The 22,826-nt window shown below is 33.4% G+C and overlaps 1 protein-coding gene across 1 annotated transcript; it reads left to right on the forward strand.

Moving 5' to 3' along the window:
• Positions 1–3,530: 3,530 nt before the first annotated feature.
• Positions 3,531–21,460, forward strand: CHR5 (chromatin remodeling 5). Its single transcript, XM_068633297.1, has 31 exons — positions 3,531–3,931; positions 4,820–5,682; positions 5,807–5,865; positions 6,010–6,447; positions 8,052–8,276; positions 8,475–8,558; positions 8,726–8,785; positions 8,872–8,975; positions 9,196–9,247; positions 9,695–9,761; positions 10,638–10,731; positions 10,811–10,898; positions 10,975–11,109; positions 12,967–13,158; positions 13,249–13,316; positions 13,835–13,928; positions 14,027–14,151; positions 14,251–14,314; positions 14,761–14,973; positions 15,909–16,151; positions 16,230–16,340; positions 16,494–16,583; positions 16,794–16,976; positions 17,129–17,209; positions 17,339–17,575; positions 18,261–18,416; positions 18,524–18,701; positions 18,787–18,968; positions 19,740–20,081; positions 20,161–20,254; positions 20,434–21,460. The coding sequence occupies exons 2-31, from the start codon at positions 4,938–4,940 to the stop codon at positions 20,907–20,909; spliced, it is 5,280 nt and encodes a 1,759-aa protein (XP_068489398.1). The 5' UTR covers positions 3,531–3,931; positions 4,820–4,937; the 3' UTR covers positions 20,910–21,460.
• The last annotated feature ends 1,366 nt before the right edge of the window (positions 21,461–22,826 follow it).

Raw genomic sequence — 22,826 nt, forward strand, 5'->3', positions numbered from 1 at the left:
CTATTATATCAATGAAAAGATTCTCTATGAAAAAAATCCTAAATTAGCCAACTTATCAGCACACACATTCCCTTCACGAAAAATATGAGTAACCCTAAACTTGATTTTCCCACAGTAATTAAGACAAGTATTCCATCGATTACAAAGCATCCAAGAAACATTGGTCCTAGTAGTAAACGCAACACAAACCAAAGCAGAATCACATTCCATCCAGACATTAGTAAGCCCCATCTTTTGAACTTCAAGAAACACAAAGAAAACTCCAATAAATTCCCACATACTCCCATGAAAAATACCTCCACAAGTAGCAAGACTAGGATATCCCTTCACAACCCCATCAATGTTAATTTTAACATAGCCTAGTGAAGGAAACTCCCATCTAACAGGAAGAGGACGAAAAACTTTACTAGTACGAGTATTAATACCAAAAAACTTGATCACATTGAAATCCAACATATCATTCTTCATTGAAGCTTTAGACTAATTACCCACTAGACGAGTTAAATTTTTAATAACTGAAATTGTTGTAAAAACCTCAATCTTATCCTGAAAGCGAGCATAATTCCTCATACACCTTATCATCCAAATATAAAATGTTATCACAACAAGCTTAATCAATTTAATCAAATGACTACCACCACTCTTAATAAAATAAAGAAGATCATCCTTATTAGAGAAATGAGAAGTAGGAAAAATTTGCCGAACCCAACTCCAAATACGCAAAGCATTAGAACATTCAAAAATAAATGCTGAATAGATTCATCGTGCTCTTCACAAAGCGTACACATAGAACAAATATGCATACCTTTATTTTGATTATGCTGATATGTAGGAAGTCACCCATGAACAACTTTCCAAAGGACCAAAGTTTTGGAAGACGGAAGATATGAAGACCAAATAAATTTACCCCAACCACATGGAACTCCTGGATCCAATAAAAAAGTCATAGCTGATTTAAGAGTAAAACGACCAGACTCATCTATAATCCAATTAGGAATATCATGTTCCGTCCTAACCATGATATGACTAAAAAGATGAGGCATCTACTGTAAAGACAATGTAATATTCCAATCACCACCTACAAAAAACTAAGAGACTGTATCTAGAATGATAACAACATAAGATAATCCTACAATATTTGTTAAAGAAGTAGTACCACACCTTTTATCATTTCATAAATTAATAAGAGAACTTGTACCAACAGTCCAAGAAGTATAATCAAGTAGAATAAAACTGCTTAATTCCAGGCCAAAGAGATGAAAATCTATAAACCATTCAAAACTCGTATTTTGATTTAAGAACCATGACTTTCAAGAGCAAAGACCAAGGCCTGTTGCTATAAGCAAAATTCCAAGCAAACTTAAGAAGATATGCATTATTTTCATGGTAAAGATTAATAATCTTCAAATCTCCATTCTCAAGGAGAGAGTAGCTATACCTTTTTTTAGAATATCACCAGGAGCAACAACCTTAATTGACCCTTCACAAAATGTTCACTAAATATTCCATTTTTCAAAATGATTAATAATTAGTTATGATTTTTTTTTAACTTTTTAATGTAATTATATTTTATTTATAGTTAAGTTATCTTTCACATATTTAAATTGACATAGACATAAATAAATTTAAGCTTTACTCAAATCCACACTTAAAACTAATAAATTAAATTTTCAAGTTGAAAATACTATACTTTTTGAGAAAATGAAGAAGAAGAGAGTTTATTAAAAAAACTTTAAAAGACTCATTTCGGAAGATATTATATATGTTTCAAAAAGCTCGTTGCATAATATATTTTACATGTCGTGGAAATTGTTACATAAAACTTGTTCTTAAAGGTATCATGTGTATTCTATAAAAGTTGTTCTATCTTTCCGAAAGTTCATTCTAAAATTTATTCCATATTTTAAAATATATTCCATGTATTACACAAATTATGTTTTAAAAAAAATCTCGAAATTATTTTTATAAATAATAAAATATCATTTTAAAAATTATTAGGGTTAAAAATCACGGGGTGCAAGGAAGAATAAAAATCCATGTCTTGTTAATTTAATTAACAATCAAATGTTCGTTATCATTACATAGACTCTTTTAAATTTTGAAGTGTTTCAGTCTGTAATTTGACCCTACAATAAGTAAGACCTAATATTGTGAAATAGTTAAGAAATTTACTTGCATTTGATTCAAATGTTTGACTATTTTGCATTTGAATTTGAACTTAAATATTCCTTGTTTTTTTTTATACTTAAAATCATTTAAAAATAATAAAATTAAGTTTTTAATAACTAAAAATGATGACTATATATGGTCTTCAAAATTTTGTTATTAAAAATGTTGATAGAATATCAATAGAAAGTAGTTATAATATTTTATTATTTCGAGTATGTAAAATTTGTTGGATTTAACAAAGACATATTACTTTTTTTATGAGAGTAAATACTTAACAATAATACCAAATATATTATACATTAATTATTCCACCAATAATCTCAAAACTGCTTTCTCTTAAATCATCAAATCGATTGTTGATTTTGTGTGAAATCTCCCTATAAATTTTTTCCCTCTAATTTAGAGTTAATATATATCTTTTAATAATTATTGTGTGTGATACTTTAGAAAGAAAAATATTAAATGAAAAATTATTGTAAATTTAAAAAATTGCATTTACTATAAATGTTAGTATTTTAGCTTGCAAGATATACACTCTAAATGTTTATTTTTATACAGCCAAGTGTTACAATAAATAGTCTAAATTATACTATAATTAATTTGTATAAACATAAATTATATTTGATATCTATAACAATAATTTTATAATCATATAATGCTATTTTTATCTATTGATACATTGTTTTAAATAGTATTAAAATTTAATTTAAAAAATATGAAAACGATAAATAAAAAAACTACATAATTTTTAAAAATAAAATAAGAAGAAAAACCAGTACCAAGTAAAAAAATATAGTGGTTTCTAATGATTACAAAATATATTTTTAGATTGATTTTCTCAAGATTGTTGTTGGAGAATGAATTATAATTGTCGATATTAGATAAACCGATTATGTTACCATAATAATATATATTGCGAATTTATTTATGTATTTAGTAATCTTTTTGAGTTGGTTAATATTAGCTAAAAATAAATTAAAAATAAAAAGAATATAAAATATTTTTCATGACATTATGTCTTCACATAATAAAAATGATACCGATTCTTAGAAACTGTTTAATTTTAACTTAAAATATTCTTATTAAAAATAAGAATAATGGTTAGAATATTTAATGATTTTATAAATAAAAATAAAAAGGAACAATTACGGGAATAAGAAAGTGTAAATATTAATTTTAAGTAATTAGTATATGGTGATTTACGGTTCCATTCAATCACTAAGCAATGTCATTGACAGATGGAGTAATCTGATTGGCCGAATGCCATGATGTCAAATTAAAAATAAAAAAATAAATAAATAATAAAACGTTTTACAATTTCCCCCCTCACATTATTATTAATATATCCTTTTCTTTTCTCCGTGTGTCTCTCTCGTAGAGGAAAAAAAAGGGCTAACAAAAAGACTCTCTCTCTCTCCTTTCATCTGCACACCATCGTCGTTTAATCCCAATCGGTTTGTCGTTTTACTCTCTAAATCGGAAGTTACCACCCGCCGCCGAAGCCGCCCCCGGGGAATCTCTCCGCCGCCGCTCCATCATTCGAATCTCGCTCTGCCGCGATTCCTCCAACACCAACCGATTGTCTTGTTCTTTTTCGTTTGTTTCTTTTCCTTTGATATTCGAAGCCGGCGATTCCGTTTCCGGCGAGTCCTTGTCGGAGGAGAAGTGCGCACGATTATTAACCAGCGCACCGTCGCTCGTCGCGGTTCCTTCCGCTCGAACCAAATTGCCGGAACTCCCTCCCGCTCTACAACGAGGAAAGGTGAAAGTCGCTTGCTCTTGCTTGCATCATCGACGCATGGATTTGCTCATTGCGTAGTGATTGGGTTTCGGAATAAGGGTTCCGATTTCGGATTTAGGTCGTTTTTTTGTTTGCGAGGTCGTGTTCTCCAAGCCTTAAGGGTTTTAGCGACGAGCTTCGTCGAGTTTGCTTCTCGATCCGTTGCTTTCTCCCTTTCGATTCGGTTATGCCCTTGCTTTTCGGAGATTAACTTGTTTTTGATTCGGTGATGATCATTTTGTGCATTGAACGGTGTTGAAATTCGATTTTGGTGAAACAGGAGTCTTAACGGTATTCTGTTTTGACCGTTACACTAGACACTTGTTTTGAAGCAGTGCTTTCACTCCTTGATCAATGTGGTTCGTCTGCGAACTTAGTATAATGCATATAGGACTGTTTTTAACCTAAAACTTGAAGTATAAATCGAATTTACCTCACCTGGGTCAAGTTCCACTTGAATTCAACCTGAAACGAGCTTTTCTTTTTTCATTTCAATTTGCCCATTACTTGATTGCTAGGGAATGTGTGGAAACTATTAACATGTGAAATTTAACTCACTAATTAACCAGTGGTCTGTGAAGGAATTGCAACTCTATGGAGTTACCACTGGTTGAACGCCTGAACCTGCTTACTTGACTACTGAGAGCTAAGCATGCTTGGTGGTTATATCAGTATGTATTTGTAAAAGTCTTGCAGAAGATGTAAACTGGTGCTATTATTTTCCTCTACGTCCTTTTTATCTGGATTGTTGTAATACGGGTTTTCTATTTTGTTATTTAATTTAACTTACATTATCAACGTGTGATAAGTGGCATACGCCGACCATCATTAGGATCCTTCTGACCATAAATTACTCTCTCTGTTGTTCAGGTTTTGAGGAGTCAGAAGATAACTGAAGGAGCACGTGATATTTTTTTATTATGATTAATCACACTTACAGTGTGGAGACTGGAGTAAAGATAATTGTAGGTTAGTCATATGTTATAGGATGGCTTTCTTCAGGAACTTTTCAAATGATACAGTATCACATGGCGTCATGGAAGATAAAAGCCAAGGACAGAATGCAAATAGAACTCATAGATCAGTAGGTAATGAATGTACTGATGCAACTTCTAGCGAGAAAGAATTTGATATGAACATGGAGGCACAGTATGAGAGTGATGGCGAACCAGTTGGTTCTGGTAGACTGCAAACTGAGGCAACAGCCGATGATGGAGATGCTGTGAAAGAATCAACCTTGCAGACTGCTGGTAATAAAACAGCTAGGATGGGAAGGTGGGGTTCAAGTTTTTGGAAGGACTGCGGGCAAATGGGCCCTCAAAATGGTTCTGAATCTGGGCAGGAGTCAAAAAGTGGATCAGATTATAGAAATGCAGATGGGTCTGAAGATAATTCATTGGATGGAAGAGCAGGAAGATTAGACTCGGATGATGATGATGGGCAAAAGGAGGAAGGAAAAGGTCCAAGAGGTCTCTCTGATGTTCCCGCTGAAGAAATGTTGTCGGATGAGTATTATGAGCAGGATGGGGAAGAGCAAAGTGATTCAATACATTACGGTGGTATAAAAAAGCCTTCTGAATCGAATTCATGGCCACAAAGGATGTCAACCACCGCAAATAGAACTTTGCACAGGAATTCGAGGTTTTCAGATGATGCCGAAGAAGATGACGACGACGGAGATAATGATAATGATGGTGATGATGCTGATTATGAAGAAGAGGATGAAGCAGATGGTATGTTAAACCTTCTCTTCAGTGTGGAATATCGTTTTTAGATTAGCCAATTTCTGGCCCTTGTTATCTAGGTATAATTATTGATGAACTTCTGTGATTTTCTAATGTTATAAACATCGTGCAGAAGATGATCCTGATGATGCAGACTTTGAGCCTGCCACAACTGGTCATGCTGGAAATAAGGTAATTATGTGTGCTTGTGTTGCAATTTAAATAGTAAGGGGTTGCATAAGTCCGTTAGAAGCTAACTCTTTCTTTACTGTTAGTTTTGAAGTAAATATTCTGGTGGATGTTTTTGAAAATCAAATTGATTAACTGTTGTTACAGGATAAAGATTGGGAAGGTGAAGGCTCTGATGAAGATGATGACAGTGATGAAAATATAGTTGTCTCAGATGATGATGAAACTTTCTATGCTAAACGGCCTAAAGGAAGGCAACGAGGTAAGATTGGACAAAACATGAAATCTACCAGAGATCGCAAAGTGTATGCTGCATCTGGTCGGCAAAGAAGAGTTAAATCATCTTTTGAGGACAATGAGTCAACAACGGAGGATTCTGACAATGACAGTGATGAGGATTTCAAAAGCTCAAAAAAGCGAAGTGTTCATGTTCGCAAAAATAATGGTCGTTCTTCTTCGGCTATAGGTTTTTCTATGCGCAGCAATGAAGTTCGCACTTCTAGTAGGACTGTTAGGAAGGTATCATATGTGGAAAGTGAAGAAAGTGAAGAAGTTGATGAAGGAAAAAAGAAGAAGTCCCAAAAGGTACAACCTTAACTATACACAACTGAGCATGATTTCTACCTCCTTCTCTTTGGGTGTCTGTAGTTCGGTGTAAATGTCTTGGGGTTTATTTATCTACTAGAATTCCGTAGATGTTGAATGTTGATTCTCACATATGTAAGACTCAAAATAATCATGTCACTTCAAATAATGTGGATTCCAAAGGCTGTTTTACTTGCATAGTAAATGACTACTGATTAGACACATCTTTTCTTATTTGAGTAAATAATTTTGGCAGCATATTCTTAGGAAGTTGTGGATTTGTCTAACAAGGATATGTTTTAAATGTATTTGATGACAAAAGTAGATTTATTGGAAAAAAGACATGGAAGTCATAGCTCCATTGAAACAACCATTGGTAGATCTGAGTAATCTATAGAGGAGCCAAAAACATAATCCTAAATGAAATTAAGCTGCAAAGTAGTGAAACACCACTAAAGTTGCAAGTGTACAGCTGTACATGAATGGGTTGCATATCCTGTACAGTGCTGCAGAATTTTTTCCTACTTTTAACCTTCCTCATTTTGAACCTAACCAAATAAAACTTTTCCAAATTAGGAAAGATCAACAACAAAGCCTCATTCACTAGGTGAGGTTGGCTCCAAAAGGATACATAAACGACTATGACAAAGTTATCCCAATAATTTTCATATCTGTAATTGGTATCTTGCCATGCTAAGATGTTTGTTTTATCATTTTTGGGGGCGGGTGGATGTGGCATTGCATGATTTCTAGTTCAGATTAATATGTTTTCTAGGAAGTTGAAGGTCTAACTGAATGCCCTTGAAATCAGAAATATTGTATTTGTATTCCTCTGTTTCAGTTTCAGTGTGATGTAGAAAAAGTTACAAGATGGAATTATATGGTGTGATGAACTGATATTATGAATATATCTGTTATTTTTTTGTTTCTTTTAATTTTCATTATTTTTAGCATAAAATATTGTGCATAAGTGGTAGGATTATTAAATTTGTAGGGTGTTTTACTAAGGAGAATTGGTGCAAAAGCAAGGCTTGTTTTAATTTGTCATTCAGAATAATTGAGAATTTTAAGGATAGAGGTAAGGAAGTGATATTTCTAAGTGGGGAATCAGAGAATGGATACTGGCTTGAAGAAAGCTTATGAATTTGGATATTTTGTTTAAACAGAGTGGTATACAACTACTTACTTGCTGGAAGATCATTGGTGTATGTTTGTAATTTGTGTCAGCTGTATTACTCTTTACATTTGGTGTGGTGGTGGTGGAGAGACCTCAAGTATGAGGTTTGCTGATTGCTTGACAGAGTTTATTCCCAAGAGACAAGATGGTAACTTCAGTGGCATTTGTTTTGATATTTTTGAGATTTCTCCAACCTATCCTCTGCAAGGATAATAGTTTTGTTTGAGTACAGAATAGAAATATCTTGGATCAGTGTGATTTAATCTAGAAATGAGGATTTCATAATCTAATAAAATTTATATTTATACTGGAAAGGCTTACTTTTGGGGAGTATGAGATTTTATTTAGTTTTGTTATTATGATACCTCCTATTGGCTTAACATGTGCTTAAAGTATTTTTACTGATGTCATTCTTTGTGTTCTTCAGGAAGAAATTGACGAGGATGATAGTGACTCCATTGAAAAGGTGCTTTGGCATCAACCAAAGGGCACAGCTGAAGATGCGGAAAGGAATAATCGTTCAACAGAGCCTGTTTTAATGAGTCACTTGTTTGATTCAGAAATTGATTGGAATGAGATGGAATTTTTGATAAAATGGAAAGGGCAATCACATTTGCACTGTCAGTGGAAGTCTTTTGCTGAGCTGCAAAACGTATGATATTTATTCTTATTGTTTATTATGAATTATAAGAGTTATGCTGTCATTATTGTCTTTTTGTATGTCTGTTTTTTTATCATAACAATCCTGCTTCCTATTGTTTGGTTATTTTAATCTTCCACATGGTTTTGACTTTTTTTTTAATTTCTATCTGGCTGAAATGTAATACATTCTGTCTATGTGAGATTGCAGCTCAGTGGTTTTAAGAAGGTTTTGAATTATACAAAGAAAATAATGGAAGACATGAGGTACAGAAGGACAATTTCAAGAGAGGAGGTAAATATTTTAGTTCAGCAAGTCAATTTAGATGTGCTGAATCATTTAATAGGCTGCAGGATATAAATACTGCAGAACTGGAAATTTATTTTGGAGGAAATGATTTATCTGCTAAGGACAATTGATATTATTTTTGTTTATTAATAATTTCTTGTCCCTTTATGCAGATTGAGGTCAATGATGTTAGTAAGGAGATGGATTTAGATATTATCAAACAGAACAGTCAGGTTTGCTTTCATGCATTCCAATATTTTCATTACTTTGTTCTTGGCTGTATGTTGTATTGTTAATTGGATTGTTATCGTATTTTTAGGTGGAAAGGATAATTGCAGATAGAATCAGCAAAGATAATTCTAGCAATGTTATTCCAGAATACTTGGTCAAGTGGCAAGGACTATCTTATGCTGAAGCGACTTGGTACATTACTCTAAAAAATTATGGTTTACTTTATTTTTTATTGATTTCTATGAATTGTTTGGCTTCATGTTAGAAGCAGGGTGGAATGATCTCTATGAATTGTTGTACACTCTTTTAAACTCTTAGATCCTTATTTGACAAGTATGACATTAGTTTTCACTGTTATTAGACTCCTATTCATTTATTGATACTATGTAAATTGTCACTCTTAATGTACTAGGGAAAAGGACATTGATATTGCTTTTGCCCAACATGCTATTGACGAGTATAAGGTAGGTCTCTTTTTTACTCTATTCTCGTTATCATTTCAGTTTTGAAAAATTTCATTTTTTGGGTTTAGTCATTCTTCTTGTAGAAGTTATTATGCAACTATCTGTCTTGTTTTTGGGCTTGTGCAAATTAAGATGGCGTGGCCAAAGAGAGAGAGAGAGATTTTGTTAAACGTGAGTATGACTGTATAAGTATGATACAAAGTGGATCCTAGAACATGATTGATTTACAAAAATAGGATATACTTGAGTTTTAAACTTGTAGCCTTGGGATTTTTCCATCTGTACCCACTAGAAATAGGTCTAGGCTTCGTTGTTGTATTTATGTTTATTAGTGGTGGGCAATGCATGCACGTGAATAATAAGATTTATATACATTACTATATATGATAATTTGGATACTATTTGTTTCTCTTACTATAAACTTTTTGTTCTGGCATATTTGAACAGGCTCGTGAGGCTGCTATGGCGGCAGTTCAAGGAAAGATGGTAGATTCTCAGCGTAAGAAAAGTAAAGGTTGGTGGATTCAATAGAACCAAAAATATTTTACAAATTCTGTTTATGCACTTGACATGGTTGCTGGTGTGGTAGATTTATGTTATTGTCATTTATCCACCATTATTTTCTAAGTTCTAGGCATATATAATTTAAATTGCAAAACAAAAGACCTACAGAATTTGGAACAATTTTACCAATTGTGTCGTATATAATTTGTCCACTGATTTACAGTTTTTGTCATATCTAACACTAGGTACTTCTCAGTCTTGGTTTATACTCAATTCTGTTTGATAGCACGTCTTCTCTATTAAACATAGGAGTACGCTGGGACATGGTTAATTATTACTTTATTGCTTTTTTTTACTTATACGATTATTAACATAATTTTAAATATGCAAAACCTCATTTTTTACTTGGTTACGTTAAGATAAACTGTTTAGTCAGGAAAACCTTTAACATATAGGTCTAATTTTTTTTACTTTTTTGTGTCACCATTTGTTTTACATATATTCAATATGTAATTTTAACATTGTGTATTATATTTGCTTAGGGGATTTAATTTTAATTTTTTTTTTCATTTTTTTTTTCTGTTTCTGGGCAAAACTAATATGGTGTGTCTATTTTTTAATAATATGTCAGAAGATTATTTACAATTAACTTTGACATGTCTTTCTAATGTTGCACTTTATCACTACTTAGGCTTAAATCTGAGAAAGTTGATTAAAGGGGGTTTTTTGTTTGTATTTCCTGACTTCTGAGGCCTATTTCCTTTTATTCGTTCTTTGATTATTTCAATACCATGTATGAATTTTTGTTCATTATTTCATTTACAGAATATCATATGCTATATTATGTACGCAAATTCTGATTTTAGTATTTGGTTGTGATGCTTAGCAAGTTTGCGAAAGCTTGAGGAACAACCTGAGTGGTTGAAGGGTGGAAAGCTTCGTGATTATCAACTTGAGGGTCTGAATTTTCTTGTTAACAGGTATGCATGCTTGTATATGGTTGTGAGGATTTTGTTTTTAAATTTTTGATGTTCTAAATCTGTGTCTTGCATTTTGCAGTTGGAGAAATGATACAAATGTCATTTTAGCTGATGAAATGGGCCTCGGGAAAACTGTTCAGTCAGTATCAATGCTTGGTTTTTTACAGGTGTTGTATCAGTTGTATATTTGATTACAATTGCCTTTGCAATTTAATAATACATGTTTTTTTGTTCCTTACACAGAATGCCCAGCAAATCCATGGTCCTTTTCTTGTAGTTGTTCCACTCTCCACTTTATCAAATTGGGCCAAAGAATTCAGGAAGTGGCTTCCTGATATGAATATTATCATATATGTTGGTACTCGTGCTAGTCGAGAGGTGAGGCACATTGGTTCATTTGAAAATGAAGTTATAGAATCTGTCTGATATGTGGTACATTTTCAGCAGCTTGTCTTACTAGATTGCAGATATGTATGCTGAGTGAGATAAATGCAGGATGTAGTCCCTAATTAGTTACTACATCAATACTTAAGATGTTAACTCAACTTGTATATCCAACATATCTATGGTTTTTTTCTGCTTATGGTAGCATGGTTCTTCACTATTTTTCAAGGTCATGTATTTTACAATAAAATTAGGTGAATAAATGAATTAGTAAAGCATGTAGGGGGGTTAGTTTTGCTTGGGTTTGTACTGTGGAAAGCTTTAACTGAAATTTATTTGTTCTATGTTATTTGCTTGTTTTGCTGTGATGCTTTTATAGTGGTAGAGTGTGTGACTAGTTCTAGTTTGAAACATAGTTATAATTCCTGGTAATGGAGTGAGTGGCCTACCCTGTAAGTGGGATAGCGGGATGACTGCTGTTCTAATATTTTTTAGTTAATAACTCAACACATGTGCTAGTCACCATTAATAATAATAACTCAGTACTTGAACAGATATAAAGTGTAATGACACGGAAACAAAGATTTTGTGGAGCCATGATTCTGCTAGGCATAATATAAAAGCGCAAAATAAAAAATTAATATTGTGGCAGCAAATGATGAAGGAGAAAAGGGAGGAAGGAAACAGAATAGGGCAAACGATCAAAGAAAGTGGAATATAAAGTATAAGCTATAAAGGGTCAGACTTCATTTTCAGAATAAAGGAGAAGTGAAGGATCAGAACAAGATAAGAAAAAAATGTGAATTGGGCTGGTTGCTGGAAAATGAAGATCATGGTGAAGAAGGGAACAAGGTGGAATTGTTGGTTGGGCAGTTAGGGCAGAAGAGAAGTTGTGATTGTGTTGTGTGGGGAGAGAGCCTCACAAGCTAATTAAAACCAAAATATAAAAACTGTAAAATCCAAAATTACCCTCACTAACAATTAAATAGCAAGGGAATTTTTGGGGTTTCCACCAAATTGCAGATTGTGAACCCTAAACCCTTCCAGAAGTGTGATTGTGCCACTCCACTATGCTAATGGGAGACCATGGCCATGATTTCAAAGTGACTCAATGATGTCTCTGCCTTGCTATATTGTCACTATGATCACTATTGACTGCCTAGGTTTGGAAGATGGACATTATTTCATGGTTGCCTGCCCTTGCCCTTTTGTCCATCTTTTGTTATTGTGATCATTATGAGTTGCTGGCAACTGTGATCGTGACTCTATTTCTTTGTTTTTCATTCATATAACTGTTTTTTTTATGTTAAACCACCTTTCCTCTTGATGGATCTAAAAGTTTTTCCCATGCTCCTTTTCATTTTTTTAGGTACATGTTCACTGTTAACTTTGTTCAGGAGATGCAATTTTTTTAATTTTTGTTAGGCACATTATATTCTGTCTTGCATATATTGAAATCACAACTTGTTTCTTTAAGAATAGGATCTTTAAGTTTAATCATGAGCAATTAATGGTTGTGATTTTCCTAAAGCTGTCAAATGTTTTTAATTACTTCTTTATGATTTATGAATTTTGTTAAGTCTTCCATGATTCAATTTTTTTCATCCCAACATTTAATCACTTTTTTTTTTGCTTTATTATGGATGTTCACTTGTCTTTTGTTTTGCTCGGTTGTTTCTTGCTAAGCTGAATGCTTAGTGGGTGTGGTTTTGATAGTTTTCTTTCAATTTAAATTACCTGTTTTAAAAAGCCTAGACTCAAATAGTTCTGTATGGTAAACTACCTGTAAGCTTTTAATTTTATTTCTTTATTTTACATATGATTTTTTTCCCGTTTTACATTTTTTGACAGGTTTGTCAACAGTATGAATTTTATAATGAAAAAAGACCAGGGAAGCCATTAAAATTCAATGCACTTTTGACGACATATGAAGTAGTTTTGAAGGATAAGGCTTTTCTGTCCAAGATCAAATGGAGTTACCTGATGGTGGATGAGGCTCATAGGCTAAAAAATAGTGAGGCACAGTTGTATACGACACTTTCAGTATGTAACATTTCTCTTAATTTATTTTTTGTGCAATTATTTATGATAGAGTTTTAATTTTTATGGTTTGTTTTTGTGCTAATCTTTTAGGAATTTAGCACCAAGAACAAGTTGCTTATCACTGGTACTCCTCTACAGAACAGTGTGGAAGAACTATGGTATCATTAACATTTTCCTTTCATATTTGACTTGTCAAAACGTAAACTTACATCTTTTGTGGATATGTTGAATTTCTTAATATTATTGCATGGACAAGTATTAATAAATTGTATCGTTGAAGATTCCTCTTATCTATTGGTGAAGGTGCCCAGTAAATTCTTATAAGGATATACTTAACCTGCTCGATGCATGACCTAGTAAATGATATGTATATACCATTTAAAAGCACACAACATGACATTCCTCCTGTGTTAATGGTGCTTCTTGTCTTGTTTTTTGTCAATCATTAACGGATAATTAGTTTGTATATGCATTCTCACAAATACATATTTTTTTTGGGAGACTCCCCTGATTGATTGTTTCTTATCACATGTTGATAGAATTCCTTGATCTCTGCATCACATGTCCACTAAATTGATTTCTATTTAAGTTATGTGTGTTGTCTGTTATTTTGTTTGCTTTGATTTTCCTGGTTTGTTTGACAATTCCCCCTACCCCATCCCCCCTTGTTTTGTAGGGCCTTGCTTCATTTCCTTGACCCTGACAAGTTCAGGAGCAAGGATGAATTTGTTCAAAATTATAAGAATCTGAGTTCTTTTAATGAAAATGAGGTATAAGTTGTCATTGGTACCCTCTACTTTTTTCTCTGCTAATTGATTTTCCTTTTTACCGAACTGTAAGTTGAAGTGCATAAATTATTTTTTGTTAGCTTGCAAATCTTCATACAGAATTGAGACCTCACATACTTCGAAGAGTTATCAAAGATGTGGAGAAATCATTGCCCCCTAAAATTGAGCGTATACTTCGGGTTGAAATGTCTCCTCTTCAGAAACAGTAAGTGCAATTTTAAGTTCTGAAATATGTTTGTTTTGAAAAAATGCTGTTATTGTAAGTTCACTTTCTTAATTCCTGTTGATGTATTCCATCATGTAGGTATTATAAGTGGATTTTGGAACGTAATTTTCACAATTTGAACAAAGGAGTTCGGGGGAATCAGGTTAAGTTTCTATTCTGTTTTCCTAACAATCATTTTTCATAAATAAATGGATTGCAAGCTTTCTTCATCATGATTATTTAAATAAGAAATGCCAATACTTGGCTATGATGCATGGTTTCTTCCAACCATGCAAACTTCTTTGTTTGTTAAAATTAAGCTAGAGATAGTGTGGTTTGTTGTAGGTATTTAAGATTTAATTATTTTTTATTTAAAAGAAAAATACATTATATGGTAAATTTATGTGCATGTCATGAAGCTGAGCTACATTTCTTTTCAATTTGGCGTGTTCTTAAATTAGAGGGAGAATATATTAATAGATGTTGCATCTGTTTAATATTGCTTGGACTGACAATTTTGTGAAGTTTGATTTCATAATGTATATTTCTATATCCTTTTCAATTTTATTTTAAAAGATGATCACTAATTTTTTGTGTGCAAAATTTCAGGTTTCTCTTCTAAATATTGTGGTGGAATTAAAGAAGTGCTGCAACCATCCGTTCTTGTTTGAAAGTGCTGATCATGGCTATGGTGGGGACTCAGGGAGTAGTGATAACAGTAAACTAGAGAGAATTGTTTTTAGCAGCGGCAAGCTTGTCATACTTGATAAGCTTCTTGTTCGATTGCATGAAACCAAGCATCGTGTATTGATTTTCTCTCAGGTTTGTGGTTGAAAAGTAAAATTGATTTACTGGATGTGCTTCTTAGTATAGTTGGAGGCTTTTAGCTCAACAAAATTTTATCATACTTTTCTTGAGTAGTGTTTCTTGTTTTGACTTGTCCTTCTACATGTTTCTGTTTAGGGTTACCTGTAGCCTTTAAAAATTGAAGTTTACTTTTTGGTTGGTTTAAATATTATTCACCTAAACGTGATATGTTCTTTAGTTATTTTAAATATTATTCACTTAAATTTATGAAATTTAGTAGACTAGACTAGATCATGTTAAACTCAGTTTTTGGCATGCTCATTTAGCTGGTATTGTTATCATAGACATATTTCAATTTTCAACAACCCCAACTCCCCAACTTATTAAAAAGAAGTAATAATACATTTTATGATTCTTCCCAGTCACCAGATACGCATTAAATATGGTCAGGCTTGGCTTGAACATGTGTAGGATTTTCTTATTGTTTAATAAAGTATGGATTCTTTGAAATGAAGATTGATTAGAAGTACGGAAAACATTCTGAAACAGCCCAGTAATTTTTTATAATAATTAAAGAAAACAGGAAAAACATTTGATCAATATTTCCCTTTTAAGACCTCAAATCCCTCAAGAATCTATGAACTGAAACCAAAAATTCATTTAATTGATTAGGATAGATTCACTGCTCATGAAAATGCAGATTGATCTTTACTGATTTCTGGTGAACAAAGATGATTGCTGATCTGTTTGAAGTCTTAAATCTTTCACTATTGATTTAGGACTGTGCTTGTTGTACAAAGTTCATAAACAGGTGGATATTAAGATCATAAATAGCTTCTAACTATTGATGTTGCATGTGTAAGCATCCTAGTGGTTTTTTTTTTTGATAAAATGTAATATGTTTTATGGATTAGTTTATGATATACTAACTTATCAGAGGTGTATTGCAGATGGTTAGAATGTTGGATATACTGGGAGAATATATGTCACTTCGAGGATTTCAATTTCAGAGGCTTGATGGCAGTACAAAAGCTGAGCTGCGACAGCAGGCAATGGATCATTTCAATGCACCTGGTAGTGATGATTTTTGCTTCCTTCTTTCAACACGGGCAGGAGGTTTGGGTATAAACCTTGCCACAGCAGACACTGTTATAATATTTGATTCTGATTGGAATCCTCAAAATGACCTGCAGGTATTCAGCTGATTTAATTTTATTATTAATCAACAAAATATTTGGTACTTACTGTTACTTCTATTCTATGTTTTCTAGGCAATGAGTAGAGCTCATAGAATTGGGCAACAAGAAGTTGTTAACATATATAGATTTGTGACAAGTAAAAGTGTTGAGGAAGATATTCTGGAACGTGCTAAGAAGAAAATGGTATGTTAAAAGTCACTGGATTTCCAGTGGCTGTTTTTATGTATGTTATATGTGTATATATTATATAATGTTCCTAATAGACATTTAATTGCTTCTTGACTTGGCTTGAGGCCAATAATTTTATGTCATTTTTCATGTGAATGTGTTCCATAGGTTCTGGATCACTTGGTGATTCAAAAATTAAATGCAGAGGGTAGACTGGAGAAGAAAGAAGCCAAAAAAGGAGGAAGTTATTTTGACAAAGTAAGGATGTTTTGTAAAAGTGTATACTCATTAGTTTACTTCATCGCACTATATCATGTATTTGTAGATACTAAAACACCAATCTACTGAGGTGATGTCTTCTATTTTGTATTTTGTGGACTGTGTTGAATCAATTAATGTTCCGCAGACTTGACTATTTTTATTTAATTACACAATTACTATACCAATAATTTGCTTCTGAAATGACAGAATGAGCTGTCTGCAATCTTACGATTTGGAGCTGAGGAGCTTTTTAAGGAAGAAAGAAATGATGAAGAGAGCAAGAAACGACTCTTAAGTATGGATATAGATGAAATTCTTGAAAGAGCAGAGAAGGTGGAAGAGAAAGAACCTGATGGGGAACAGGGAAATGAGTTATTAAGTGCCTTTAAGGTAAGATTGTGCACATTACCATTAATTTTGTTGTTTCCGTTTTTAATCCATTTTTGATAATGTTATTTTTATTTGTTTGGTTGGGAAGGATATATTGTTTTGGATTTGATGAGGGACTGCTAAGTATTTTCTCTTTACCTTTCAAACTGTAGGTTGCCAATTTTTGCAATGATGAAGATGATGGGAGTTTCTGGAGCCGATGGATAAAGCCGGATTCTGTGTTCCAAGCAGAGGTTTGAACCTGTACTTTTGTAGACACATTCTTAAATAATTTTCTCTATTGTTTTTGGGTTTCTAAGAATTATGTTTATGTGATGTCTGTTTTAGTTGGTGCTTTACCTGTTTTATTTTGGTTCTTTCAGGAAGCTCTTGCTCCTCGTTCTGCTAGAAATATTAAAAGCTATGCAGAAGTTGATCCATCCGAAAGAACTAATAAAAGAAAAAAGAAGGAACCTGAACCACCTGAACGAGTTCAGAAACGGCGGAAAGCAGAGTATTCTGCTCCTGCTGTACCAATGATTGAAGGAGCATGTGTTCAAGTGAGAAATTGGTCATATGGGAATTTATCTAAAAGAGACGCACTTCGTTTTTCGCGTTCAGTAAGATTCTATTATTACTTTTGATGATTTTCAATGTTATCTTTCTATACCGGAAACTTTCTAAGCATTCCTTCATATAGTACTTAGCCTATTGGATAGGCTAAATTTTTTGCTTATACATGTACTAATGAAGCTATGAGCTTGAGGTGACACCGAATTTATAACTGATTCTATTAGTTTGTTTTGTTACCAATTACAATTACAATTTAATATCAAATTATAATTTGTTTCCACGTGACTCAAGCAATTAATATTTTGCATTCTTCACTATTGTGTAAATATCTTGACTATGAACTAAAGCTTGCTCAAAATGGATATTATGCAGCGTGGAAAGTGTTTGCTTTATGGAATTTTGCTTTTTGTTTCATAAATGACATGTTTTTATGTTTTTTTATTTTATTTTGTGTTGAAGTAGGGAGTAATCTACTCCTTGTCAGCATCTAAGATTTCTTCCCTGCTCCTTTTGTTGGATAAAGTTAATTTTTGTACTTCACTGTGGGTCAGTTCATAGTAAATGGGTGTGTAGACCTCTCTTTTGAGTTCATGTATAACTTATTTTTTATATTTGTTCTTTGGGCTTTTCTAGCATTATGCCTTGTCAGTTTGTGTTTTCTATTTGTGCAATGTGTCTTGTATATGCTTCATTTTGTTATTTTATTTGGTAGTAAACAATTTTCTTTACCAGGTTATGAAATATGGCAATGAGAGCCAAATTGACTTAATTGCTGCCGAGGTGGGTGGTGCTGTTGGTGCAGCTCCAACTGGAGCACAGATTGAACTATTCAATGCTCTTATTGATGGCTGTACAGAGGCAGTGGAACTTGGAAATTTAGATGTGAAGGTTGGTATAACATTAAGTTCCCTAGAATATGGCTTGCAATGGTTATATTAGTTGTCTTGTTTCCTTAGAAGCTTTTAAAAGCTTTTAACATGTAATATTGCATCTAGGGGCCTCTGCTGGATTTTTTTGGTGTCCCTGTGAAGGCGAGTGATCTAGTTACCCGTGTCCAACAACTTCAACTTCTGGCAAAGCGCATTGATCGATACGAAGATCCTATTGCACAATTTCGTGTTCTGTCATATCTCAAACCATCAAACTGGTCCAAAGGTTGTGGATGGAATCAAAGTAAGTTTATCCTCTTATATAGTATGTGTTATATATTCCTTTTACTTAATTGCTGCTTTGCTAATTCTATTTTACTTGTTTACAGTTGATGATGCTAGATTGCTTATTGGAATATATTTCCATGGGTTTGGTAATTGGGAAAAGATAAGATTAGATGAAAGACTTGGCCTCACGAAAAAAATTGCACCTGTAGAACTTCAACACCATGAAACTTTCTTACCACGAGCTCCAAATTTAAAAGATCGTGCTAATGCCCTTTTGGAGCAAGTATGCAATTACTTAAATTCTAATTTCATTATGCCCTTCTGTTCTGTATTTACAATTTACAAGTCTACTATGGGATCTCCCTTCCTTTTATTTAGCTTCTTTTTCCATTGTTTTTTTTTTATGTTTTTAAATGCTACCTATTCTTCTATACTTTGTTAATTACCCTTCATGACTTTGGTATTTAATTTCACACTTATTATATCCCCAATTACCAAGGTATTTACTAGCAAGAAGAGAATAAGAGTTGGAGAAGTTACAGTAGTAGTTGGGTGGTCATAATTAGAACTGAGGGTAACATACAAGCTACTTTGTAGCATAAGATATTGAGTTGACAGAAGGTTATGGGAGAAGGTAAAGTGACTGAACAATTGTGTAATCTCAGACTGTTGTGAATAGTATATTTATGACTTTGTTGGCTGTATTTGTTATTTTTCCTAAATTCCTATGGGACTTCGAGTTCCACACTAATGATTGTCCTTCACTGCTCTGATTTTTGTTTTAGACTTACCTTCATGGTGTCCATATTTCTGTGGCATGTTCCGAGATGTATGTTGGCATCTTTTTTAACATTGATCGTGTATTCCAGTGATTGAAGATTATTTTGAATTTTGATGTAATGCCCCCATCCTTTTCTTGCGCATGCTAAAATCCCCCTACAGCAATTTGATATCTGCTTCGTACTAAACCTTTTTTAATTCTGGGACCCTTCATTTGTTGAATTTATTCTCACTATTTGTCACTTACAATGGTTACTTGATTTTTCTTGTATAGGAACTTGCGGTTCTTGGTGTGAAAAATGCCAATAGCAAAGTTGGACGGAAGCCTTCAAAGAAAGATAGAGATAATATCATTTCATTGGTACGTGGGCAGGAGAAAAAGAAAAAATCAGGTTCTGTTAATGTCCAAATAAGAAAGGATAGATTTCAAAAACCCCAGAAGGTTGAATCTATAGTAAAGGAAGAGGGTGAAATGTCTGACAACGAGGAAGTGTATGAGCAGTTCAAGGAGGTGAAATGGATGGAATGGTGTCAAGATGTAATGGTTGAAGAAATGAAAACTTTGAAACGTCTTCACAGGTTGCAGCAAACTAGTGCCAATCTTCCCAAGGAAAAGGTATGTCTTTTGGCTTCTTTCCTTGTAATTTGTCTTTTCTCTTTCATGGGTTACACTGTTTATATTCCCCCCTGCTCAGGTGCTTTCAAAAATACGCAACTATTTGCAACTTCTTGGGCGAAGGATAGATCAAATTGTGTTGGAACATGAAGAGGAACCCTATAAGCAAGATAGTAAGTTTTCATTCCACTTGGGAAGGTTTCTGCTTTGTTTATTTGTATGGAATTCTTTTGTTTTTGTTGTAGGGCTCTCAATTTCTTAAGAGGATATGTCAACATTTATTTTGGTTAATCACTTTCAGTATTCTCTAGTCTCTACTTCATATTGATTTATTTTGTTTGCTTATTTACAGGAATGACTGTGCGACTGTGGAAATATGTCTCCACTTTTTCCCATCTTTCAGGGGAAAGGCTTCATCAAATATATTCCAAACTTAGACAGGAGCAAGATGAGGCAGGGGTTGGCCCCTCTCACGGCAATGGGTCGGTATCTGTTTCATTTACCAGAAATGGAAATCCATTCCGTGTCCACATGGAGAGGCAAAGAGGATTAAAAAATATGAGTACCTATCAAATGCCAGAAGCAGTTGATAATAGTGGGAAATCTGAGGCATGGAAACGAAGAAGAAGAGCTGAAAGTGATAATCAATTCCAGGGTCAGCCGCCACCTCAAAGGACCGCAAGTAATGGACTCAGGATTACTGATCCTAACTCACTCGGGATCCTTGGTGCTGGGCCATCAGATAAACGCTTTGCTAATGAGAAACCTTATAGGACACAACCTGGTGGGTTTCCTTCAAGACAGGGCTTCTCCTCAGGTATAAAGTAACCAGCTTGGTGGGATTAGAGTGGCTGATTATAAGTGTTGGTGGACGGATTTCACTTCAGCTATTGTACATTCTGTGGAATTTTTTTCTTCCACCCATGGGAATAAGATCTTGCGGATCCCTTTTTGGTGTCTTTTGGCGGATATGAGAAATATCCCTGCACTGGGATTCACATCCTTGAACAAAATGGCTGAAGCCGAAAAGATCTATAATGCAAGATGAAAAGTTAGTCTTGCCAATTTTTTCCTTTTCCCTTTTGATTTCTTCCCCTTTCTTTGAAGATGACCAAGCAAAGTGACATGGCGAAAATCTTGAAAAGCGAAGAGTTTTACCCACTTGCTATAGACATACTTAGGAAAGTGTACATTGTCAATTCTGCAATTTAATTGGATTTTACTGCTCACTCCATAAAGTATGTTAGCTGATGTAGACAAAATTGTATTTGATTTTTTGTGGTAATTATAGCTATAATTTCCAAGATTTTGTAGCTCGTTCAACTGAGTTTCATTAGTGAATAGTGAATGGAAAGCGATTTCTCGGCTTCTTGCCCAAAGTTTCTTGCATTTGGATATTCATAGAATGTATGTACTTTATATTTTAATTACAACTTTTAATGCGTTTCCAGTGATGCATTCATTACAAGGATTCTAGTGATTCATGTATGGCTTCTGTTATTGCAGCCAGTTAGTTAACTGCAAGTTTGGGACTTTTTCTTCTTAAAGTTATTATTATTATGTTACTTTTTTCCTAGTCCTGCTTCTATATGAATGCTATTGAGCCTTCTTTAATATATTCTCCATTTTCCGTCCACTCTTCTGTTGGAAAATACAATTTTAAAGTGATTGAATTGAGTTTAGTTTAATTTGGTTAAATTTTAAGATTCAATGAGGTACACTTAAAATAGGTTGAATTTTTCGATTTTAATTGAGTTAGTTGCGGGTGAAGTAATACTAAAAGTTATAAAAGAGAAAAAGAAAGAGGGGAGAAGATGAAGGGAAAAGAGAAGTGTGGAGGAACACAGGAAGTGTAAAATAACTTCTAGAACTTAAAATCCTTTTATTTTCAAATTGATTTAAAATGGTTTGAAATTCATTTCACAACTATTGCAACTCCACTTTATTTAAACAAATTTTGTTTTCAAATTTAAATCGATAATGTTTCTTTCTACATTAAAATTCACTTTCCCTTAATTTTAAAAACAGTTCCTTAGTTGTTGCCGACATGGTGCCACGTTAGACGGTGTCATGTGTTTAGAACCCCCACAAGGTATGTGATATCTACGCTGTAGAAATCATCGCCCACCACCCAAAACCAGACACGTGTCCCAAGTATTCAAAATGTTGACCCTACGTTACACTTGGATTCATTCATATAATCAACCTTCTCTATTGACCAGCTCAGAACGCAACACGTGTACCCTCCTTTCAATTCCATGCACCACTCCACACCGGAGCTTCATGTGCCCACCTATTGCCGCCTACTATTTTTATTTTTTAACTCTTCTTTCTATAAATAAATGCCACAACATTCATTTTTTAAAGGATAATATTAGGGAGTTTTATTTTGATGATGTCAACACAACCACAAACAAACTTGTACCAGGTTGTAAGGCCCCACTTGTTTTTCAACCATTTTCACTACTATTAATTATTGGAGTTAACTTTTATTTAACTGAAAATACCTAAGCCTACACAAACCATTATTACTAAAACAATTTCATCACTTTCACAAGTTAACTAATGAAAAATCCCGTACAAAACTAAATGATAAATGTCAATTAATGTTTGTTGAAAACATTAAAAATGAGTATTTAAATTAAAGATTAAAGATTAAAAATGAATGCCTTTTACTACCTTAATTATTATTATATTAACATCTATTTTAAATAAAATTTTGGAAATAGGTAATATGGTTAAAAG

The sequence above is a fragment of the Phaseolus vulgaris genome, chromosome 8 (genome assembly GCF_051622355.1).
Source record: "Phaseolus vulgaris cultivar YP4 chromosome 8, ASM5162235v1, whole genome shotgun sequence".
Taxonomy (NCBI): domain Eukaryota; kingdom Viridiplantae; phylum Streptophyta; class Magnoliopsida; order Fabales; family Fabaceae; genus Phaseolus; species Phaseolus vulgaris.

Excerpts from the sequence above, each read along its gene's own strand:
- CHR5 (XM_068633297.1), top strand. The coding sequence starts at position 4,938 with ATGGCTTTCTTCAGGAACTTTTCAAATGATACAGTATCACATGGCGTC. Across the intron at positions 9,248-9,694 it reads ATGCTATTGACGAGTATAAG|GCTCGTGAGGCTGCTATGGC; the intron begins GTAGGTCTCTTT and ends ATATTTGAACAG. Across the intron at positions 16,977-17,128 it reads AGTTATTAAGTGCCTTTAAG|GTTGCCAATTTTTGCAATGA; the intron begins GTAAGATTGTGC and ends TTCAAACTGTAG.